Here is a 25,634-nt window from a genome sequence, read left to right as displayed (position 1 = left end):
AGCTTCACCCGACTTGAAAGCTAGATAGAATGGGACGTGAACAATTCTATTCCACTACTTAATACCTCAGTGACAAATGTGGTAATGTGCTTACAAGTTTGGGAATTTTGAAATCACTCAAAGGAGCAATCTACTTTTTTGGAGGGTTATGCATTAATGTTATGAGTATGTGAGTTATAATGTTGATTGTACTTTGAACTGTTATTTTTTTAATGAATTTTTCTCCAATTATGCCTATGCTAAAACTTGAGCCTTTCGTCTTCCAGTACAGGGGTACAGGGTGAACCTGCAGGTACTGTTATGAAGGCTTACCTGTTGTGCAGTCCTTTCTGTGACTAGAGCATGACTTCTGTTCTGGTCTCCTGCTGTATAGAACAGAAGTGAATATGGCTGTTCTAATTCATTAGAAGTTAATATGCCTGTTAGACTTTGCTTTCCAACATCACATGTAATATAGTCCTTTCCCTAAAATGTTTAGTTTTGCTTATAGGAGACTAATCTAGAATTTTCTTATGCCATATTATTAATCTGGTTTTTTTTCTGCATGTGTACTGTCTAGTCAGTGCTGATTTACCAGAGATAACAGAATCTCAACTTCCCTGTGAGAGTGTGGTGCAGAAAGGATGCAGGACAATAGACTGACTGTAGCATGTAATCAGTAAGCTTGGTTTCTTAACATAAAGACTGTACAGTTTATGTCCATAGCTAAATGACAGGCTTTGATTTCTTAACCTAGTTAGTGTTTAAAAGAGGTCTGTACTATGTTGCCGCTGTTGTGCTAGAGTTTCTGTTGTTAGCAATACAATTGCCAGAGCTGAAGGAAAAGTTTTATTTTGAACTTGAAACTTTTCAAACAGACTTTGCCTAATCTGGTAAATTTGCCGGTCTTCCAAAATTAAAAATCTTCACTTAGGCCAGGGAGGAAGTGTGTGTGAATTGGGAAAGAAGGTGCCAAAATACCTAAACCCTACAGTTCTTTCTGGTGCATATCTCATTATTTGCAGCCTGCTTTGGATCTTTTATTACTTGGAGGGGGAAATCCAAATCTTATGCCTGTTAGCTCTGTACTTTTGCCTGCCTTGAAATGGCATAAAGGTAGTTGCCTTGGCTTTTCATAGTTGAGGTCTCATCTGTATAGACGTCTTGAAAACATGAAGAATACAGAGCAGTTGAGGTTATTAACAAAAACAAACAAGAGGGGGCAGGGTCATTTAATGGGCTGTTGATTCTGCATTATTCACTGTACGGTTAGATGGATTTAATTTTTTTTTTTTTCTTTCCAGTAACATGGTGAGTTTATCCTAGAGGGGTTCTAGGAGTGAGCAAGTTGGGCTGTGAAACTGGATTTGCTATAGAACATAGGGATTTTACTCTCTAATAGTACTAGAAATTAGGCATATTAATAGTAAATTGTGGTAACATAAAGATAAATTGCATGTAATTGGAAGCCATTTTTTGACATGCATGTGACTGACCAATTTCCAACTGTAGAATCAAAGTGGGTTTTGTATATTGAATCAACTCATATATTACTCATGCTAATCAGAATTCTTGGTGATGGGTTGTTTTTTTCTTTTCAGTCAAAAACACCTTTCCAGTTGTCTTGGATCAAAGGCAACTCCTGTCATGATCAAATGATTTGGGATGTCTGCATTCATGCTATATATTTCTTCATCATAACCATTATGCCTTTAGTGTAGCAAACGTGGGCTATATGCTTTTCCAAGTTATTCTCTTTGAAATTAAGTTTACTTCTTTGAGCCACTTGATGGGTGTGACTGATCAATATATTGATTACAATAAGCATTAAATGAGTTTCAGAGGCTAGCTAAGTAATCTGTGCTGTGTTAATTCCAACAAAAAATCCTGGTGTCAAGCTAATTTACTGGGCTGGGGGTGGTAGGAGCAAGCCTATAGCGCCTGCAGATGCAGTCCGTGCTCCTCTATTAATTGATTTAGTTTTAACCATGGTATTATGCAACCTCTTTTTACACACCACCCCTCGCCCCCCTACTCCATTTCAACTTTTTATTCTGTTGCCTATAGCTTTCTGATACAAACTTAATGTCTTTCGGTAAGGACGAGTGCAGTTCTGCAGTAGATATCCCATGAGCCGGACCCAAGCTTGTTTGAGATCTGCCTCGAGTTCACAAGGGACTTGAACAGCCTCACTAATCCCTTCTGTCAGGCACAGTGAGATAGTACTGGAGTCTGTCTAAGCCAAGACAGATGACTTACATGGTGGTCTCCTGTGATTTCCTTGTCTTGGGAGCAAGTTAAAATGCTTTGAGGATAGAAGGAAAGAACCTGTCCCTAAATGTTCCAAACTTCTTTCTTTACTAAAAGTAGAAGTGTTGTTGCAAGTCAGTGTGATGACAATGAATGATTTATAGTTTATTATTGGACTCTTGAGTCTATTTTTATGCTTTTGCACTATTTCTTTTTCACTGTATTTGTATGAAGTTTATTTTTAAAGACTACCCAGTTTTGGAAATGAAGAATGCTACTGAAAATGTCTTCAAAGAATAGGCTCCTAAACACTGTTAGCATGAGCTTCAACCTCAGCTGTTTGTTAAAAGAGTGTGAAACTTGGAAAAAAACAGGTCGGACTCAAATGAACCTTTTGAATGGAATAATTTCTTCAAAGTCAGTCACAAGTAGACTGTAACTCTCGAACTTTCTTCCTATGTTCTGAAGGCAGTTAACTCTCACGTTGTCTTGAGTAAGCCCCATAGCATCTAATTGAGTAAATCAAGGGTCAAACACTTTACTGCCATGTTGGTGCACACTCCTCTTCTTAACAGGACCTTCCATGCTGGGGTGATAAGTGACTGGCATGTATCTGAGAAGTTTACAAGAAACATTGTCATGTGGGCAACCTGCATATGTGCTTTCATGTGATTAAGATGTATTTTCTGTGATATGAAGTACTTGCCTTTTAGTCCTATGATGGACACAGCTTGAGTTACATTGTGCGGGGGTGGCAGCTTTTGGTGAAGAGATGCCTAGAGCAGTTTGTCTAGAGCAATTGATTTGCCTCGTGCCCAATACTGTGCCCCATCTCATGACTTCCAGAACAAGGATTGGGCTGGATAAATTGTTCTGATGGGCTGGGTGCAATCCAGAGGCCATAGGGAGGATACTTATTTTTTTAGTGCATGTTTGTGCTATTTTTTTGTTCTAATCTCTGAAGTTGATTAGTGCTGAAACTACAGTAGATACGCTCTTGTGTCTAAGGCCTAGACTGTAAGTAGAAGTGGAAATTTTAGCCTTTGAACCCAAACTTCATTTGAACATGTAGACAATTCTGTAGTGAAGAGAAGTGCACAAAATGTACCAGATCTAGAGTATTTCCACTTAATTTCTTTGCTTCTTCCTTGGGCTGCTAGAATAATAGCTTCTTCTGTCCCAGCAAATAAAGAAGTGGAGCTAAACCTGCTTCCCTCAGGCGAAGGGAGTTATCCAAAGAGCAGCTAGATCTTAATGGCTGTACTTGGACCACAAAGGTGATGGTCTGCTTACTGAACTCCCAAAGTGCATGTGTAGCCTACCTCCTCTGTATGACTTGAATAGTCCTTCAGTTAGAAGACCATTTCAGTTTTTTACTCCTTCACTCTTATTCCACAGCCTAGGGTGTTATGGTGTAGGGTTTTTTAGGGCAGTGGCATTTAAAACTGGGATCTTAATGAAGGACTTCACGTTTAAGAAATGTGTAGAGTTCATGCAAATATAAGGACAGGACCATACAAAGGGAGCCTGTGGTGCCATGTGAGTAATTTCTTTGACATGTCAACAGTTTTCTGTCTAGTTTCATTAGTCAACATTTTTGCTGTCAATGATTTACAGTCATAATATGCCAGCATCAAGTTTAAGTAGGATGAGAGTGGATGCAGGTCATAAACAACTGGCACATTTCAGACTGAATGCTCTTTAAGAGATAGGAGTGAATGCCTATCTCAGGTAAGGCTGCAGTGACTTAGTGGGAACTTTGAATGTTTGGATATCTGAAGATCGATCTAAAATGGTTCTTAAAATATTTTATTAGCTGTGATGCTCAGACAGGATGCTTTGTGTGTTTGGCTTTATTGTTGTTGTTGCTGTTTTTCTTTGGTTTTGGTTTTTACTTGGGTTTCTAGACTTGGATAGCCCTGCCCAACAACTGGCATTACTTACGATGTAAAAGCTAAGCATGTGCTTAAACAATACGATTGGGACATAAATGTGTGGTGTACAATTTAAAATGGCTTTCTTAATATTTCACAGTGTGTCTTTCTAAATAGCACAAATTAAAGTGCTATATGAAAAAAGTTGGTTTCTTTCCAAGAACCTGATATTGCTCTGCTTTTACCATGCTTGAGTAGTGGAATAAATTTGCAGTGGAAGTAGAAACATTTGTCTGTTGCAAAGTGAGCAGAGTAACTACTGGATGTACTCAACGTAGTACTAAGTTTGAGGCTAGGTTCTGACCCAACTTAACGGTGATGTAAACTCTATTGAATTCCAGAGTTCAGTTATAATGAGGGTAAAAAATGGTTGGGTGTTGATAAAATGAACAAAAGTGTTGGAATTCAGAGCTGAGGAATGACTTATTTTCTTATTGGTAGTGGAGGTGTGTGTTGTGGTGGTTTGGTTTTGTGGTGTGTTTATTTCTATTTATTTATTTATTTATTTATTTATTTATTTATTTATTTAGAGAAAACAACTATGTAATATACACACACAAAAAAACCCAGGAGTTTAGTTTCAACACTTGATTTATAAGTAAACAAAAAATCCTGCTGGAATACTGTCTCCTCCAGCCCTTACTAGGAAATGCAATAGTTGCTCACTTTTCAATTTCTACAAGTATTATAAAGAACTACCACAATAGTGGGGAAGAGAATGAGGGATATGCTTGGCTGTTATTCATCTGTTGCTCAAATACATGACAGAATTTACTGTGGTTAATAGAAGACTTAATTTAAATGGTATTAGAATAAGGCTTTTATTTTGGAAACCAAAGCATAACTCAGTAATATTAGTCTTTGCAGTGTTATTCTAGAAAATACTAAACCCCATTGATTTAAATTCTAAAAAATGTTCTGAAAAGCCTTGCTCTGTCATTGTGCTGATCTGCTGGAAAAAAACCCCTACCATGCTCTGAAATACTTATTCCTTATGGTTACATTATTAGAATAAAAAAATACATGTTTCTGTTTAATATTAAAAGATATTTGCATGCTAATATAAGTTACAGACATTAAAACAGGTTTTGTATTAATCTAATTGCAATTTCCTGGTTTTTTCTTTGTTTGTTTGTGTTTTTTTTTTTTTTTTTTTTTTTTCTTGCAGAGGCAAATGTTAAGTAGCCTTTCAGAAACACCAAGTCAGAACAAATCTGTATGGTGAAAGGTATAAGATTTTCAGATTGTTCAGTATCCCTTATAATTCAAGTTATCAGGGAGTTATAGTTTTCCCTATGATGATTAGGTGAAATGAAACCTTTGAGCACAAGTCTTTTCATATTTTCTCCTTAAACCTTTCTCTGTATTTATATTTAAATTTCAGTTTTGTTCCCCCTCCACAAAGAGTGTTTGATACTGGTGAACCCAATGACAGCAAATTGCAATTGAGTTTCACAGCTGTGTGTGAGGTTGCTAGCTGACTTCATTCTTACACTGAGAAAATTGCAGTCAGAAGAAATGAATGTTGAGAGTCTTGGGAGAATCTACAAGGCAATGAGTGTTCAAGACATTTTCAGCAAACTACTGAAGCAAATTTAACTACAGTTTTAAGGTCACTGAAAATTGAAAGATACAGAAAATAATGAAAGTCTTTTGTCCCTAATCAACTGTTCTTCCTTCCATAGATGTTATACAGAGCATCTCCACAGTTGGTTAGCACATGACCTATCCTAATAGATTTATTATTTCTTGCCATAATTATGTTTTTGTTGTTCCATTTTTGTCATGATATAAATTGAATATTTAAGAATTATAAACACAAGTTCTTAAGAACCGTATACATGCATATTTACATAGACATACATACATACATATATGTATGCATGTATATAGCTCTTAAGCACCACATGGGTAGATGGCCTTATTTGGCATCCAGTTTTTGGAAAAAGGTTCTTCTAATTTATGTCTCTTTAACAATCTTGAATTCACTTTTCTTCCCTGTTGTGCACTTTAGGCCTAATGGTGGAACATAGGACAGAGTGCTCTTTTTACCTCTTCCACCGCTTCACATCGCATGATTCAGATTGCAAAATGAGCAGCATGGATGGTGGACTGGCTCTTATAGCTATCTCCCCTCACTTTTTCTTCTCCAAGTAATCTCCATTGCTCTTTGCACTGCTAAAGATGTGAAGTAGAATTTATTGCATTTTGTGGCAGGTGGAGGTTTTTTGGTCATATTCCAGGGCTCTGTAAGGCAAACCAAAATCTCTAGTACTATTCCAGTAAATTTTTGATTGACTGGCTCCACAACATAATAGTAAAACATGGTAGATTTCTCCTCCAAGTTGTGCATTTGCTAGCAGCATGGCAATATGGTGACTCAGTGGGATTTGGGACAAGCAGCATTATTTACACTGATGACAACATGCTACTTCCCTGGTAAATGTCAAATGGTGTGAATTTGGCAGGCTATGTAATGTCCTCCCAGAAGAACAGGCTGTTTTCTTAGGAAGGAATGGTAAGAATTAAAAACACTATGGTAGATTTTAATAGGAAAATATTACTAAATTACCACACAAACAATCTTCATGTTGCAGCTAAACAGTAACTAATGCCAAACTTGTCTTTGCTTTAAGCCTTCCAGTTTTTGCATGGGTTTTTGTTTGAATTAATTGAGATCTCCCAATTTGGGAAACTTATGCTTTCATATAGCACATCACTGACCTTCCTACATATTAATTTACCTGCATCTTATTAAAGGTTTAATAGTGCTGTCACAGAAGGCTCTAATCTTAGTCTTGCAAAATAAACAGTGAGGAATAAAGATGTTTATTTACTGTTCATTTTTCACTTCATTATAGTAAATCCTCTTTGTTATAATTGATTATTCTAATAAACAAAATTCTGTGCAATTTTAGAACTGCTTTGATTGTGGTACCTTTTTCACATTTTTTTAAAGAGTGATTAAGTATCTAAAATGGTGATCAGACACTTATTAGAAAAGGCTTAATTACTAAATTTCCCTAGGTAGGCATGTACAGAACTGACTTGCTCCTTCCAATGTTTTTGCCATGCATCTTAGGTGGAAAACTACCTACTCCATTTCATCTGAGTGGCCAGCAGGTCTGTTAGATACAGTCTCCCACAAATCCCACATGGGACTGTGTCTTGGAGGAATGTGTTAGTAAACAGACTGCTAGGTAGTCCGCGGGATGTTAAGTTCCTATTGAAGCTACTCTTCTTATGTTAAATAATTCATATGGGGCCAGGGAGAAGGAGAGGAATCGATTCTGGAGCTAGCTTGTCTGAGCCTGTTTTGCAGTGAGACTGAAGTGTGCAGGATGCAACATCTATAGCAAGGAATGAGAATCACCTGCCCTAGAATATCTAGTAGAATGGTTGGGAAGCACTTGAGATGTGGGAAGCCTGTGTTGATAAACCTGTGACAGCTGAGGCAGATAGGAGGTCTCCAGTCACCAAACCTATGTTCCCATCCTGGCCAATGGTTTCCTAGAGGAGGACAGATTCTTTTTGTGTCTTTGTTTACAGTGTGTCTTAGCTATCTAACTTGAGGAAAGAGCTCAGAGCTGAAAGTGCCGGGTACAGTTGGATGGCTGCATCTGCAAAGGCATGTAATTTAGGCTGTGAATCCTACCCAGGGCATTTCTCTTCAGCTTTGACAGCTGCTTGCTGGATGTTGAAGCATAAGCTCTCTCCCTCTAGGACTGGTACCAGATGGCGGTGTTGTAGCTTCTAAGTTCTGTGAATTTATCCCTGAGCAAATAGAAGCTACTGCTTTAAATATTGTACTACCTCTGTCCCAGAGAGAGATACCACTTTTGTGAATATCCTGTGTCAAAGATATGATAAGGATCTAGAAAAAGTATTGAGCTGGAGCAACGAACTCTCTGTGTGAGCAAACAAATGGTGAAAAAGCACCCCTGGGACTTTGCGCGATGTTGCTGTTAAAGTCTGTCATAGGATGAGGATGACACACATCTTCTGAAGTGCCTATATATCCAGCCCCAGGACTGCTGAGCTATTTTCCAAAGAGTGCTGAGGCAGACTAGAAGAATACCTCTGAATTATACTGCAAATATGTGGCCCTAGTTTTCATGTGTACCTGTTTATCAGCAGCTAATGATGGCTGTGCTTCCTAGTGGCCGGAGGGCCTGTGAAGGTGATTTTTGGTGCCGAGTACTACTTATTCTCTGTTAGCTCAGGCAGTAGAAACTGCTTATTTTGGATTTACATCCCAACAGGATGCATCCATCATACAGATACAATTATGAAGCAATTTAAAATTGCAGAGACTGATTTAAAGCTGCTATTGTAAAGCACTAACAGGCTATTGGACTCTGCTCTTGAGTTGTATGAAGGAGCTAACTGTACAGTGCTGCACCAAAACAAGAATTTCTCACAGCTTGCAGTGTGCTGAGTGCTTACATTATTAAATACAGTCCTAAGGATAAAGTTGCCTGATGCCCTGGTGATTACTTTTATGATTGCTGCATTCTCTTCAGGACTTGGCATGTGACTTTTAAATAATGTTCTTGTTTGTTTTACATATTCTAGGTTGGCCTTATCATAAGGAATAAGCACTGTGGCTGTTGCCAACTCTCTTTGTTCTGTAACAAGATGACCAAGTTTGTCAGTTCCGTATTGTATATTGCTGTGCTGATAATCCTGTTCCCATGAATCTCAGCTCAGCTGCTGCACGCTACTTCAGTTCATGCTAAATTTGCAATCTTGACTTCAGTGAAGTGCAAAATTGGCTTGCTTGTCAAAACCTGGTAATACATACAAAACAATCCAGTACTTTCTCTTTTTTTGGTTCAAGTTGAGGCTCATGTAGACTTAGAGAAAGTTTCAGAATTTCCACATTATATGAGCAGCTGTTTATGGTGTGCAAACCTTGTTAAATGTTGAAAAGTTTAGATTGACTCATATTTGTGCATCATTTTAGTGTGGTAGTAAACAGCAATATCCATCAAAGTTGAGTTTAAATGAAAAGCAAATTATGTACAAATTGATTTTTTGGAGATGGACTTGTAGGGGGCTGTTGGTTCTATTCATTCTGTCACAGAAGGTGACCATCAAACTTGCCCCACACATCTGCCACAGTATTTAGCAATATATTGCATAGATTTATCTTGAAGTATGCTAACAACATCATTCATTGTGTTATTCATGGTCAATTGCATGTGAGTCCACTTGTCAAGGGAAGGATACAGCATTAATTACAACATTTTACACACGCCTGCAAGGAGATTGATGTAGTTTTCCTATCTTCATACTCTGGGACAAGCAAAAGGGCTTCTTACCTCAGGACTTTTAACGTGGGAAGAATTTGTACTGAATGTATCTTTCTCCACTTCAATTTTTTAAATATTAGAGCCATGCAAAATAGCATGTGATGCTTAAAAGTAAAGCAAGATCTCTATACTTTTTAATACAGTAAATATTTTAAAAGCTTTCTGCATACTGCATGTTGTATGACAGAATTTGGCAGAATTTGAACCTCCTATCCTGTGGCCCCCACCTCCCCAGTAAAGTATCCTTATGCATGGGATTGGAAGTTTCTAAATTTCTTGTATCAAGCTTGCCTTTTTTTTTAAAAAAAGTTGTATAGACTAATGAAATAATCATTTGGATCTAAAGGAGGAGTGATTATCAATCTGTTCTGAAAAAGACTGGAGTCTGCATTTCCCTGTGTTTGGTCAATTCCTTGGCTGTGTCAGTGCAGTCACCTGTCTACATATGGCATATTGTACCTTTCAGTGCCCCTAAATCAAAGTCTTGGTGATACATGTTTGAAGTCCCATGGGGGCTGAAACTTACCTTTCACTGTTGCCAGTATTGGCTGTTAAAGATCAAACAGGAAATTGGTGCTATAGATTCTTGGCATTAACGTATCCCAGCCAACCACAGAGCCTTATCCAATGAATACGTTCTACAATTATAACAAAATATATATTCTTAGATTATTATCAGAGATCTTGAGAACTTTGGCTGTGCATGGAGAGGAATCATGCTCTCAGATTATGCAGGATGTGTGAAACTCTCATCCATAGTGTTTATGCCAGTTGGAGATCAGAGGTTGATTTCTCCTGACAGGATCAATATGGAGGATACAGCAAAGCAAAAAGCTTCTGGTTTGGTGGTGGTTGTGAAGTGTGAAGTTGGTTGGACCAAATAAAAATGATAGGCTATTTCAAAGGAAGGGTGAGCTGTCATTTACATAAGCAGAAAGTTGTTGTGTTTATAGAAAGTAAATCTGTATCAAACTTATTAAGACTAGCATTGCATGCTGTAACCATACATTGTATGGTAGCTTCTAGGCTCCCATTTTGTATTCCAACAACATTTTAAATATCTCCTAAAAATCTCACTGAAATGCGTCCAGAAAGTTCCTTTCTCAATCTAGAGTGAGAATGTAAAAAATGTGGACTCAGTATTTCCTGTGGAGCCCCATCTGGACTAGCACAGCAGCTCTCTGTTGGCGCAGGATAGTTGAATGATTTCCTGACTTGTCCTTGGAAAGGAATCTTTACTTGGATAATCCCTTCGTTTCTTGGGTTGCATTTTAGTTTGCCTTCCATTTGGTTTTTCATGTTTTATTTCTTGTTGTCATGCTTTCAGACTAAAAGCTGCTGATAGGCAGCAGGTTTGTGTTTCTTGCTGTTGTTTTTAAAAAGACTAAGTAAAATAATTTTGGAAGGCAGCATGTGCTTTACATATGTATCTAATTTCGTTAGTCAGACTGGCATTGTCACGATCTCCTTTTACTAGGGGTATGCAACCTAGCTGAAATGTCTGTGGAATGTTTTGCTTAGTACAAACTGAATGCCGCATTTTATTATGTTTTGTAATGTAGTGGTTAACCTGTCTTTTGCTGATGTCAACAGAATTCAGTTCATTAAGGCTTGGCTGTGGTATCAGCCTTGTTTAATATTTTTATTAGTGACCTTGGCACTAATCTTCAATGATGTAGAGTTTTGAGATAGTATCAGTACAGACGAGATATGGACTAACATAGGAAGAGATAAGTTATAATCTTAGATAGAGGAGTATATAGGAGTCACATATATACAAACAATAACAAGAATTAATGCTAGAAACTTTTCAACTGAAGAAACCAAACAGGAGAGACACACAAGTGCTTTGAAGGAGGAGAATGACCTAGTGTCTTGATACAGTCTTGACTAAGGCAAATGCAAGAAAAGGATATATGAGTGGAGGTGGTGGGCAACATGCTGGCGAGGCTGCCCTGGCAGTGAATATGCATTCCGGTCAGCTTTGAGAGGCCTAGAACTGGGTGCTCACCTGGCTTGTTAAACATGGGAGCAGGTAGGCACACGCTGCTCACCTCTTGTTTCACTGCTGCACACTGATTTGGCGAAACATGCTTGGGACAGGAGTGGGAGTGTGTTCCCCTTAGATAAGGCTTCTGGTATTGGAGCTAAGCACTGACTCAGGAGATTTTCTGTCTCTAATAGCTAAGTTGTTCCCAGTGCTGTTAGGGTGAGTATTAATGGTCAACAGGTGGCTCTAACTGTGGCCAAAGCCTCTCCCTTTCTGTGTGTGAAGTAACATCTCTCTCTGTGGAACCTACTTGTTTCAGTACATTTCAAGGATAAGGTTCAATTCGAGAACACAAATCCAGACCATTACAACGTCATTATGCAGGAACAACCAGTTTTCAGTGATATGTTGTCTGTAGAGCACGTTAGAAATACCATGTCTAATTTCCATGCTCTGAATGCTTGGAAGGTGGTTTCTGGAGGATTAACAAAAAAGGTATCCATATTTTTGGTACTTGTTATGCAGTGCAATGTTGTGATATCCTAAAATGTTATCTATTTGGGCTTTATGTGTGCATTGTAATACTAGTAAATTGTGTTTCTCTCTCAACTTGAGGTTCCTGAAGTATTGGAAGTCTTTGTGTATCAGTGGCAAGAAAGAGAATGCCGTGTAGACTTTTAAACATATTGACCATGTGAAATAGCATAAATAATTTTATTCTAGAATAAATACTGTAATGGAACATGAATAGTGGATCAAATAGCAATAGGTCTTATTTGGTCACTTAGATGACAGCTGAAGTGGGGGAAAGAGGAGGCATTATGCAAACATATCAATGGAAACAAGTTCCCACAAAAGAAATGTAGATGACTGGAATGCGAGAAGGAGCCTGACTGTTACCCGTTTGTCTTATCAGTGTCTGTGATTCATGATGCACAGAAGGGAAGGACACTGAGGTGACCATTGAAAACAGGTGACAGTACAAGTGAGCAGGAGCATTAAAAGCTGTGTATTGCACTTAATTCTCTGTACTACTCATGGGACCATTCTTTTTATGGCTGTGCTTGGCATGATTGAAGATGTGGTACTTCAGTTCTCTAGCACCACCACCTCTAAGCTACTAGTCTGATGTAGTCAGAGAGCAGGAAGACAGACATGTCTTAGTTCCAGTGCAGATCTAGTTTGCAACCTGACCCAGTCCATGAGCTTTTGTTCCCCAGGCACTACTTGAGAGCTTTATGATGGGAGAATCTCAGTGGAGCAAAGCCAGGTTGTCCAAGAATCTGCACATAGAAGGTAAAACTTGCCTCCTCTCAATGACTAGTGCCAGCTTCACCATAGCATGGAACTCTTGTTTTGGACAGTGAACACAGACGGCTTCCATCTGCTTAGCTTCACAAGCCTTCAAGTAACATGCAATATGCTGTCAGGTATTACCAAGTCTCTGGTAAATGTCTTGATTGTACTTTATTATTTCCATTTAGAAGACTTAAAAGCCACTTTAGAATTCCTGGGTCATTGACAACCCTAGTGTGAAGGTATCCAAGTTGCACACCTGTGTGTACTTCTGTGCTTCCCAAAGAGTGACTGAGGCTTCTCTTTCAAAAGTACAATTAGTGTTGCTTTCAGGAAATGCCAGCTTCCTCTGGTGTTTATTCCAGTCCTCTGCTTCTTTGGATTGCAGGTGCAGAAAAAATAAATAAAGGGGATTGACATGCTTCTATGTAGGAAGGAAAACTGTGAAACCTAAGAGGGACTCTTTGATATATCAACCATGAGCTGGCAAATACATCAGCCATGAACTGGCATATGGCTGTGATAGCTTCAGATAAATTCGGGCCAGGAGTATTGCCAGTGACTGATTTGTATTGCAATTCACAGGATTTGGGACCAGCATTCTGGCCATGATGGGAGTATTGGAGATGTGATTTTTTTTTTTTCTTGTTGTTTTAAATTGTTTTTTTCAGATTTTTTTTTCAGTTCCCGTTTCTGTTTTATTGAGCCAAAGAGCTAAGCACAACTGATGCAGCAAACAGACATGGTTGTCACTCTTCTCACTACTCAAGGTACTAGTACCTTGAATAACACCTGAGTTCTTTTCTATTACTTTTCTGGCACTTAGATGGAGAGAATTGCTGTTGGATAAAGGAGAGAACAGAAATTGCTGCCCACTTTGTCTTCCACTTCCTTGTGCTGTGACCTTTAGCAGGGTTCTCTGGTAGGGGTGAAGGGAAGGGGAGCCAAAGCATAGTAGGTGTGGTGCAGGGCAGTGTTTGGGAATGATATCATCAGACAGGTATGAAATGTGATTTTTGATATATAACAAGTGATTGTTTGGTCCTGCCTGTGTTTAGACCTCTATTGCTACTGTTGAGCATATATAACCCCATCTGTTACTAAATCTTTGTCTTTTGGAAAGCAGTGAATCTTTGCAAAAAATATATTCACATACAGTATTTAAAATATAATACACTTTATATTTTAGGTGCAGGGCTGAAAGTTCAAAAGTCTGTTCTTTAGGAATTCTTCTAGAAGGAAATTCAGGAGATGTTAGGCTTCTTCCTAAATGTAGACAAGAAAGGCAGAGCCCAAGTCTCACTCCCAGAAATCAGTAAAATATTAAACTTTGCTGGATTACCCATCCTTAAGGATTACCTTCCTTATCTGTGTCTCAGTTTCTAATCCAGCCTAGTAAGTACTATTTGGCTGAAGTGTATCTTTCAGAAAGACATCCTGACCTGCCTGAGGACATCAAGTGATGGAGAATTCACCACTTGTCTTAGTTAATTAATGGAAAGAAGTAGTTGATGAAAGGCTGATTTATTCACTGGTTCATTTGCAGCTGGAGAATTTACTGCCTCTGGTGGATGTGAAAAAGCACTGCCTTTTTTCCTGAAAGAGTGGTAATGTGGTAACCTGGTTTTGTAAATACTTGCATTTTAATAACATCTGCTCTGGAAGACAGATTAGAGTTCCTAATATATGGTAGTTACTTTTCTGGAGATATAAAGCAGAAGTAAACCATCACGGCTGATGAATCGTATCTAGAATGTTTTGATATCATCAGAGACATAGGTAAACATCAGAGAATTTTGTTTTGAGCATGAGCCTGGTAAAAAAAAACAACTGTAACCAAAGAATCCTTAGCTTCATGGTATTAAGTTTATATAGGTGTGACATCAAGTGGAGTGTGATGCATCCAATGTGTTCAACCTGGTATTCCAGCCACAGGTAAAAGGAACTCTTACTTATCACTTTATATGCTATTAAATCTATTTTCATGACCATGTGATATCTTTGTGCTTCAGGATCAAGCTACTGGTTATATTTGTGAGTATTATTTTGATAGCGCTTGGTTATAAGTTTTCCGTTGCTTTTGTTTAAGTCTTTATTTTCGGAATTACAAGTATTTTATTTTAACTTTGCAGAGTACAGATGCCAATTCAAACGTGAGGAAAAGAACAAATGCCACAGTACAGTCCGAAGCTGATGGTGGGGGCCGAATTGACACAAGGCACAGCTCCATCCACCCTCCCTCTGTAGCTCAGGGGTCTTCTGACATTACACACCACTCCCTTTCTGCGTCAAGTCCCAACCCTTTCACACGCATCAATGCATCAGAGACTTTATCTTCTGCAAGAGCTACCCCTCCAGCTCCTCCTTCTACCCCAATTCTGACTGGATTTGTATCCCAGCATGCCACAGCTGGATCCCCTTCCATTCAGCACTTGCTTGGATCTAGACTGGAGCAGATTCAGACCACCACACCTAATACATTAGGAGCATCTGCAAAGCCATCTGCTGTCACACCACCTGCTCCCCCTGCCTCCCACTCTGGCACGAGTAAGATAGACAAATATGCACGCATTTTATTTCCTGTTACCTTCGGAGCATTTAACATGGTCTACTGGGTGGTGTATCTATCCAAGGATACCATGGAAAAATCGGAAAGTCTAATGTAGTTTTGCTGCTATGTAGTAGTTCCTAAATTATACTCATATTTGATGCAGAGTTTCTTCTTTTGAAACTATTTAAAAAAGTCAATAATTCTTATTTATAAAAGCTGTGTGCTACTTTCCCGTTGAAAAGGCTGGAGTTATTGGGGATAATTAGTCAACTCCTACCAGAGTCGTGGGTAACAGGTTTGTCTTCCTCCCTTCAGCTAGCAGTGAACCATCACTCTCTTCAGAGTACTCTGGCCACACAGAACTTACCTTTGGGAGGAACATGCACCCGAAACAAATCAAAGGCAGAGGTGCACAGCTGTGCAGTGGAACACATCTTGACTGCTAGGAATATGCATGTTGGTTATGACAAATCCTGAGGCACTCGGCACTGCTGTCTGGGCACAGCATTGCATACTCGGAGTGTAAGGTCAATGTCCTGGATATTTTGACAGTGCTTGCTAGGAAAGGACTTGACTTGCTGTGTTAAAATTGGCAGAATGGGGGGAAGAAAATGAACAGTGGAAAAAGAAAAGAGAGTCCAGCCTGGGAAAGTGCAACTCCAGAAAAGTTATGCAAAGGAGTTGTAGAGCTCCGTATATTTTTACTAAGCTTTATTTTGTGTTGCAACCTGGGAAATTCTCACTCCAAAATAAGAATGAGTGAACCTTGTAAAATCTGAAATCTGATGTAATTCTCAAAATTGGAGTTTTTTATTTGGTAAGGTGATCTTAAGTGTGTGATTCTTCTTTGACCTTGCTGACCAGCTTGAGTGGATTTTTTCCTAAATTGCATCCATTGTGATAGATGAGGACCAGGCCCAAGTTGTTCAGCTTACTTGAATTCTTTGTTCTTTATTTGGATGCTTTGGGATCTCCTTTCCCCTTTCCTCCCCCCTTTTTTTCTCCATATTTTTCAGTCACACTCCTCTGATTTCCTTTGAACACATATTCCTCCCCCACCTTTATATAATATTTGAGTCAAGTTAAATTTTCGACATAGTTTTAAAAGTGGCTTCAAAATTAAGCAAAACAAATTTTCCTGCGCTTTGATGAGCATGGCTATGGCACATATTTGACTGAATGAGAGACACCCTTTTGTGGAAGAATGTTGTGACATAAACAAGAAAAGAAAGTTTCTAGGTGGAGCCCGGGGGGAAAAAATGTTTTTTTATGATCCATTTGTTTCTCTTGAACTATGTCACAGATAGGTGCTTTTCTTAGCGGCTCAAATTGCAATATGCAAGGAGGCAACTTTATTAATAGTTTAAACCTGACAGAAATCTTGATCAGAAATGTTTTGTTTTGGTTTTTTTTTTTTTTTTCACCAAAATGGGTGGAAGATATGCTGGTAATAAATCTAAAAATGTTTGTGCAGATCCATCTGGCTAGGCAAATGGTTAGCATTTCTGTGCAGGTGACAAGTAAAAATCAAAGGCCAAATTCTCAGCTGTGATCTGGCTGTGCCTTTGAAGGGTGTGGACTAATCCTTAGCTTCAGTTGATTGGAATACCAGATCAGTATCCTCTTGTCAAAGTTTTATGCTGGGGGAGAGATCAGGTAAGTGTTGAGTGGTTCTGTGCCCGGATAGTGATTAAGTGACTGATGGAGACCACAAGCAAACTGTGATCTCACATGCAACATTGGACTGTCAATGCTAGAATGTGGGAATGTCTTACATGACTTGACTATGATCTGCTGATATAAACAGTTACCATAGTATTTTTTTAACTTAAGCAGTGCCCTCACAAGGCCACATGTGGTCCTTTCCTTTCTGTATTCTACATCTAGAAGAAGTCTGAGATCACACCACTCCTTAGAAAACCGTTACACGTGCCATAGGACAGAACTGGAAATGGAGCACCAATGCAAGATGTCTCACTGCAGTAGTTTACATCTTGGGATGTATCTCTGGTTACTGTAGCTGTTTCTTCCCTAATTTGGTCACATTATTGCAGTTTATCAGAATAGAAGATAATATACAAGACATTGTTTGTTTATTTTGTTAAACCAAGAGAAACAATGCTAGTCCTTTGGCAATTATTGATCATAATTGCAGAAATGATAAAATACTTCTAGTATGAAGAACAATGGCCTTCTGTGTTAAGAACCTTGTGTTTGTGCCAGAAGTTATTGAAATTACTCTGCTTTCCTCTGTGATGAAAACCAAGGATATTTTCTCTCAGGCAGAGCTTTGAACAATTCACTAGAAACAGCTGTCTCTTCCTTCCACCCATCCCTGTATACTGATTGTATAATCAGCATTTTCAGTGCATTGTTCAGTAGGATCAACACTGGTTCAGGCTATTTCACCGAGATTAATCTAAATGTGCTACTTGGATTCATTTGTAATTCCTGTTTCACTTTAAAGACTTCTAAGGAGGAAAAAAGGATTGCAAAAGTTAGTAGATTCCAAAGATTTATTTCTATGCTTACATTTTGGAAGAAATTTGTAGTGATACCACAGAAAAAAAATCTATTTTTAATCTGTCAGTATATTTATGAAATCACTTCCAACACTTGCATGCCTACATTCAAAATTAAACATAAAAAACCCCCTCATTATGAGTCTAGGGCTAGTTTATTGTACTATGCTACATTTTTGTGTTACAGCATATGAAGAAATTACCATAACTAGCTTTCCAAATCAACAATGTGAATAGGAATTTATTGTTAACAATGGTTCTTCATTATATTTAATCTCCTTGTAGAGTGATCAGAAACAGTAAAGAGCCTGCAGTATATACACTGCAGTATACACTGGCAGGTTCTGAATGCTGTATAATTCAGAAGCACAAACAAAAGCAGGAATATGCTAAATATAGTGCCCCAAATGTTCAACACTGCTACCTGAAGTCCTAAGGGAGGAAGTTGCAGGTGTCATTTCAGTGACCAAATGACTTATTAGGGATTGGTTTGAGTGAGATGAACTCTGCAGGAGCTATTTTTTTTTCATTGGCTTTGTCAAGCAATCTTCTTTTGATGGTACCATAGTGATTTAGAACTGAACAAACACTTTAGATATTTCATCTTTCTCAACAGTAAAGGAAACTGGATAGAAAGCCAAAAAACCTTACCAGAAACAGAGATAGATCTCCACTGACTGCTGTTTCCTCGGAGACGTTGTTATGAACAGCAGAACTCCCACAGATTGCAGTGATGCAGCCCCAACCACTAATGTAGTCATTTGAGAAAAACAGTTAAAAACTCAGTTCAGGAAGATTGCCTTCACAGGAACAGAATTGAATTTTGTAGTCCATTCTGAACAAGGTCAGATTTCTACCAGCTCACTGTCAACAGGTTTCACTGCAATTGTGAAAAAAGTGAAGCCAAGCAAAGTGGCAAACCTAGACCCCAGCCCTCCATGGTGAGCTCTTAGAGCTCACCAGCAGAACTGGAGTCTGTTTCTCCTCCTGTAAAATGGACTTGTCTCCATCAACTGGATGTTGGTGGCATGTTTCTTCTTCCATGTGTCTTTTAAGGGAAATAAACGTAGACTTTATAAACTGTTTTGTTGTCCACTCTACCCTGTGATCAGGCAAGTAGACCATATGGTACTTGAATGAAATAGGTAGATAATTTAATAAGGAATGTGATTAGAACTTTTCTGTTAACAGGAGCTAAAAGTTTTTGATTAGAGTGTTCAAGTGCGGCTTTTGGCATCACGTTTTCGTCATTCAGGATGGACCTTACGAAAAAATGGGGAAATCAAAGAACTGTATTTATTAGGATTTAATTAGTATTTCTGCAGAAAAGTGAATGAATTCAGCTTTTCAATATGCACAGAATCCTCTCTCCTTACACTTTCTCGCGTACCTCCTGTAAGTCATTTGGCCACAGTGCACCTTATGCTGTAATACAGTGTCTGTGCCATCTGAGAACATCAGAGTATACAGCGTGTATTTATCCATTGTATCTGAAGCCTAACATTCCCATCTCCCTTGCTCTATCGGAAAAGGAGGGAAGGCCAGAATGGGAGAAGTGACCACACAGGATGTATAAGAGACACGTTGGCTGCCTGGGACATTTTCCCATAGATGCTACAGGAGATTTTGTAGGAGAATCTTTCACAGTGTGAGAAGCTGGAGCACAGTTTCTGCTGTAGCACGTTCTCCCCTCAAGACAAAGCTTCCAAGAGATCTATTTAGAAAGCAAAGTAGGTCATGGACTTTGTGTACTGGGCCTCAGAACTTTTGCTTGACCTAAATGATTTAGGAGGAAAAAAAATTTGGTGAGTTTTTTCTTGACTTCTTGGGACTTGCCAGTAGAGCTTGGCTGCACTAAATAGACAGGCGTTGTGTGGCGAGCACTGTTCTGGACTGCAATATTGACAGCTGACAAAAAATTGCCATTGGTTTTGTTTAATCCAAATGCTGAATAACAGATTAGGAAAAGGGCAACTGTAGTGTTGAGAAACCTAGGTGAATTGTATGGTTTACTGATGACATGGATAAAGCCAAGGATGATCAAAGTTGTAGAAGTATTACAGAACTGCAAAACTACAGGGCAGTAAGTTTGTGGCAGGTTGGTGGGAAGTGGGGAGAATAGGAGTTGCTTCTCTTCATGGTCTGACAAGCATAAAGCAATACAGCATGACGTTGGAGGAGCAAAACTCTATAAATCAAATTTCTTAGTGAAAATCCAAAGTGCAAATAGCCTTATGGAAGTCAGTATTAACCACCTCCATGGCCCCCCGCCACACCCCAAAAATCTGGGAGAAAACCAGGAAAAAAGAAACCAGTTAAGTGACAATACCATCTTTTCTTCCCTTTTATTTTTTTCAAGACCTTCTATTTCTTTTACTGCATGATTCCAAGGTAAGTTACTTCTATTTATATTGTTGTAATGACCTGTACTGGTATCCACTGAAATCAATATGTATTTTTTATTGACTTCAATGCACTGTAAACAGGAAGTTTACTGCAAGGAAAAATGCACCATTTTGAAAGAGTCTGTTATGCATTAATTTGTACAGTTTTCATTTGTAGATCTCTCCTCAGAGTCAAGATGTAGCTTTTTTTGGAGAATGAGTGTGGTGAGCAGTTTCAGCATGTTCTGAGTAAATCAGACTCTGAAAGTAAGTTTTTGCTACATCCCAAGCAAGTGACATTTATGTGAAGTACAGAGCATTCTGGAATGTTATACACCATGTTCCTAGCTGCAGGAAATGAAAAATGCAATTGTTTTAGAATTGGTAGAATTTATAAACATACTTTGGTTTCACATTAGTTAGAAAATGCAGCAAGTATTTCAGAATATACTAGCATTGCCCTCTAGTCCATAACTTCTACAAATATCTCTTAGACTTTCTTATGCTTTTTATATTATTTGACTAGAAGGACTTCGAAGGAAACCAGCTACTATCCACTGCAGTTCAGTACATTTTTGGTCATAATTGTATTTTCATTTTCTTGGTCAAGAAAAACTGAGAACATGATGACTTCTTTAAAACAAAAATAACAGCAGCAAAAATAAAAAGCCTTGGAGATTCCCTTTTTAGAAAACCATCCAAACTCCCATAATTTATCGAATGCTCTTTTTAAATAATAGCATAGTTTTAGCATTGAAAAATACTAATGTGATCCCAGCCTGGATACACATATGTATCCATTCAAATAATATCAGTTCCCTCAATTGTAAGGGAGGCAGGCTCAGGAGGCTCTTTCTGGATGGAAGGCACTGTGTGAGGTGGATGGTGGTTATTTTTTTTTTTTAAATTCATATCTCTGTTTTCAAGAAAATGTTCCTGAGGAAAAATACAGTACTACTGAATTAACCCTTAGCTATCGTAGAGATTTAAGTTATTTCCTGCTGGTGATCTTGCTGCTGTTAATCTCCTTCAACGTTTGCTCTGTGTTTTTGTGGAAGTTGTAGCCACGTTGCTGTTAACTGACGTAACACTCTATGGATGTTTTGATGGCATAAAGCAGCATTTGAAGAAGTAATTGTTATTTGTGAATATGTTTTCATCCTTGGAAAACCTCAACTGTAGGTTGGTAGAAGAAGCAGGTGACACTATGAAGCACTCAGCTGGACTTGAGCTCGATGCATTACAAAATTTAGTTGCGTACTGCTTTGTCTTGCCTCATCGTCTTGTGCTGATGGCTCATCTCCATGGTAAGTAAAGATGCACAAGGATGGAGGACTCAGAAGTCAAGAACATGTACAAGTATTTCTTCAAAGTGCTTTCAAAGTATGAGATAGTTAGCCTTTTTACTAACAGTAACTTCACAGTCTGCTTTGCATTTGCAAGCTTGAAAAATCTCTTCTGCTGGAATGTACCAGGTCGTCAAATGAATAAAAACATACTTTTTATAAATAGATGATTCTGTATGTACATGCATTTCTTTTTTGTTTTGTTAATTTGTGGCAACATTCTCTGGCACCAGACCAGTGGTGGAGTTTTGAGGAGTTTCAGGTAACAAGAAGTCTTTGCAGAACTACTTGAAAATATAATTTGATTTCATAGATGCATGCCTTTCTGAATCCATACCAGCAGCACATTCATGGTGGAAATGAATCCACTTGTGCAAAATCCTGGTCTTGAGTATTTAACCCATATTTGAAGGGCTCATGAAGCACATTGGGCAGGGCAGGACTCAGGGCATGTTTGCTGTAAGAGGCTTCTGGATTGGAGCTGGCTTATGTCCTGCAATCCTCTGAAGCAGTCTGCACCAGCCAGACCATGAGCAGAATCTATGGGGTTTTGTTTGTTTGTTTTAAGACCATGACTACTCCACCATAAAACTGTATTATTACTGAATGTAGTACTCCCACCTTCGTCTTTGATGTCTTGCTTTGTGTGGGGAGAAGTATTTTTGTGGTCGCTATGAGCTGGCTGAAATAACTTGTCTAGCTAAAACCCAAGCTTGTCATGTTGTCTTTTGCCTGATTAATAGCCAGAGGGATCAGTTCTCTGATCTGGCTCCCTGGCTTAGTGTTGGTACAAAGGAGGTGGTGAGGAGGCTGGGATAGATGTTTTGAGCTGTATTAAACTGGTGTGAAACCACAGCCTGGGGATTCTTATTCTGCCTCCGCTGATATTAAAATAGAGGCTCTCTCAGGCTTTTTTGAACCTCAGGTGTCATCTGTAGTAGTTTTTCCTCCACAAAGGTGATTTTGCAAATTAAATCAGAGACAAATAATGGAGGGAAAAATATGAGCAAGCTAGAATTTGTAGAAGAACCCAAAGTTACTTGAAGAGAAAGAAAAGGAAGAGAAGAGAAAACATGAGTAAGGATGAAAAATTTAGTTTCTTGCTACCAAGCGGTTATTTTAAGATATGTCCTATTAGAGGTACTAGAACAGCATCTGGCAGGAAACCGCCTAGAAATAATTATTTCTTCATTATAAGTATAATGAGAAAGTAATAAAAGAAGTAAGTTGCTAATGTCCTCTCAGAAACATTTGTGTTTCATAGAAGTTGTTTTCATTAAAAAGGGGTATTTTCATAACAGCCAAGAAGAATTAAGAGACAGAATGGTAAGGGAAAAAGATTGAGTTTTATTAAGTATTGCTGATTGCCTGTTTTAGAGCATTTCTCAACCAAAAATGTAAACAGCAACATATTTTTTAAAATCTTTCTGGGCCTCCATATATTTCATTTTCAGTAATGAAGCACTTTCAGACTTTTAACATTTGACTTACTTTATGTTTAAGAGACTGAGTACAGAGATTGCTGCCTCTGATTTAATCCAGTTATAAAAGGAAAGGAAAAAAAAAAAAAGAAAAAAATCTTTCCTTACAGTAGCAGACAATTTTTGGAAGTATCATGCCTTCTTACTAAATCAGGAGACTTAATACCTGTACCTAAGTTTGTGGGAGCTTTTTAGTGCTGAGTATTTCTGATAATCTGGTCAGTACAATAGTTTGTGGGTCGTGGCTGCGTTTAAAGTTGAAATGTCTGAAAATGTACATCTGCAACCTCGACGCTTGCACAGCGTGGATCCTGTGAAAGGCAAAGATGCATTTGTAACCCATCGTAGGGCTGCATGAGAGCTGTTACATTGCTGATGTGGGAGAAGGTAGGAATCTATGGTCAGAAATAAAGGGGAGGAAGAAAAATGAGATTATGCAGATTTTACATTGCAGGGGTGTCAAACTCATTTTCAACAGGGGCCACATCAACCTTGCTGTTGCCTTCAAAAGACCAAATGCAATTTTAGGACTGTATAAATTTAGGAGTAGTTACATTTATGCAGTCCTAAAATTGCATTTGGACCTTTGAAGGCAACCACAAGGCTGATGTGGCCCCCCATGAAAATGAGTTTGACACCCCTGCTATATTGGATTAAACCACTTATGAAAATGCTCCCTAAACTCCCTTCCAAGTAGGCAGCTTATGCGTCAGCTGAGCGCAGTGCGGAATTCAACACCAACTGCTAATCCAGCACAAGGATCAGCACAGTTAATCTGTCCTGAGGTTTCTGATGCTATGAGTAGAAGACTGGAAAGACGTGAGCCAGCAGCTGCTGCCAGCTGGGATACATCCACATTGCTGTGCGTCCAAGCTGTACTCTGGGGAATCAGGGTCCTTGGAGCACTGTGGGTGGGATGGAAAACACTTTCTTGGAGTACAAAATAGGGCAGACTGAAGCTGAAGAAAACTCTTCCTTCAGCTCAGCACTGTTGCTATTCACTGTAACAGCACTGAACACCCTGAAGTTGGACCAAGGTGTATTGCAGTCTTGCCTTCTTCCACATCTACTACATGTTCTGATATGGAGAGTGATGGGAGTGACAATTACAGGCATGGTAACTGTACACAGCATGCTTAGTGCTGCTGCCTGGTAAGCACCTGCAGTCTCATGCCAGCAGTTTCTGGGCCTTCGCAGAAGAAGATCTGCATCACTGATTTTCTGTAAGAATTTATTATGCCTCTGCCACTTCTCCCATAGCTTAAATATTGGAAAAGGGGTTTTATCTTTGATGCTTATGTCTCCATTTCATTGGGATTTCATGAAGAAGAACAGCTGAATTTTTCTCGAGTTTTGTTTGTTTATTTTTTAAAAATAGAGGTTTCCTCACCTTCACACATGGAAATCACAAGCTCTTTTGCAAACTTAGCAAACACTTCCAGGATAACTTCTAGAGAACCTCTGTGATTATTAAAAAGATAGCTTTTATTTTCAAATAAAATCTCTCATTTGGAGAGTATTTAGTTACAACTTTTTAAGTGAGGTGTAGTTTGTAAAAATATTTTCTCTGTACCGAAAATTATTTGTAGCCATTTCACTTAGGAAGCTAAGACACAGTGAATACACATGGGTTTTCTGTTAAGCTAGTTAATATATGTCATGTTGGAAAGATGCTTAGCCAGGTGATATTGTGTAGCCATTTCATAAATACATGGATTGTCATTTTTTTGATTTGGAGAATGTGAAGACCATACATTAGCAGAAGGTGGGAGAATTTTGTAGTGAGATTTAGAAAGGCTACTTTTCACTTCCTATCTGGATATCATGTGCATAAATATAGTAAAATCAAGCAAGAGAAAATATGTGAATAAAACAAAAGACCTTTTTTGATCTTCATGCTCTCAATCATTTTTTATGAAGTTATGTGAGTTAACAGCTTCCATATACATTTCCAGATTTTATTTCAGTGATGCCATGGAGGAAGTGTAGAAGGCGATGCCTTTTCAAACAAAACCTGGGAACCTTTGGGTTCGGTTCATCAGTCCAGTCAGGAGGGCACTCCGTAAGGGCTGGCCTTGCTGAGCTAGGAACATGATTTCATAAGTCTAAATTTAGTTCTGGTCGAGGAATCTGTTCAGCAGGAGAAGGCATCCCAGTTCTGAGTAAGAACAGCTGAATCTGGAGACCATTAGGCATTTTGCTGAGGTAAGATGTGAGAGTTGAATTTGGCTTAAGAGCAGCTCATTAGCTATTTAAAAACCCCTAAGTGTACAATCTAAAAACATGCTTTAGCTTATCCTGCTACTTTTGCACCAGTTTGGTTGGTTCTGGACCTGTCCGTGGCTTTTCTCCCTTGCCTCATGGCTGAGATGGGGCATGGCAGGTGCTGGGATGGTGGGAAATTTGTTCGCCTTCCTCTAGCAGAAGGTTCTCTCTGTGCTGAGCATCACCAGAGTGGACAGGAGAGCCTGGGCAGGGAGAGAGAACACGCCCAGCATCGTGGCAGATAAAACCTGACAGTCAAGCAACAAGGTGCAGAGTGGGTAGGGTTGGAGTACTGATGCAGTGGTCTTTGTAGATTGTTGC

General features: G+C 38.8%; 1 protein-coding gene across 1 annotated transcript in view; it reads left to right on the top strand.

The window, feature by feature from the left end:
- Positions 1-23,548, top strand: part of GABRA4 (gamma-aminobutyric acid type A receptor subunit alpha4) — a 44,991-nt gene extending 21,443 nt beyond the window's left edge. Inside the window, exon 9 of the mRNA XM_065837453.2 lies at positions 14,897-23,548. Within this exon, the coding sequence (XP_065693525.1) occupies positions 14,897-15,430 (534 nt within the window). The 3' untranslated portion in view covers positions 15,431-23,548. The remainder of the gene's footprint in view (positions 1-14,896) is intronic.
- The last annotated feature ends 2,086 nt before the right edge of the window (positions 23,549-25,634 follow it).

This window comes from Patagioenas fasciata, chromosome 4 (assembly GCF_037038585.1).
Source record: "Patagioenas fasciata isolate bPatFas1 chromosome 4, bPatFas1.hap1, whole genome shotgun sequence".
In the NCBI taxonomy this organism is placed as follows: domain Eukaryota; kingdom Metazoa; phylum Chordata; class Aves; order Columbiformes; family Columbidae; genus Patagioenas; species Patagioenas fasciata.
The sequence above is the reverse complement of the archived record's forward strand: the minus strand, read 5'-3'. Positions and strand labels throughout refer to the sequence as shown.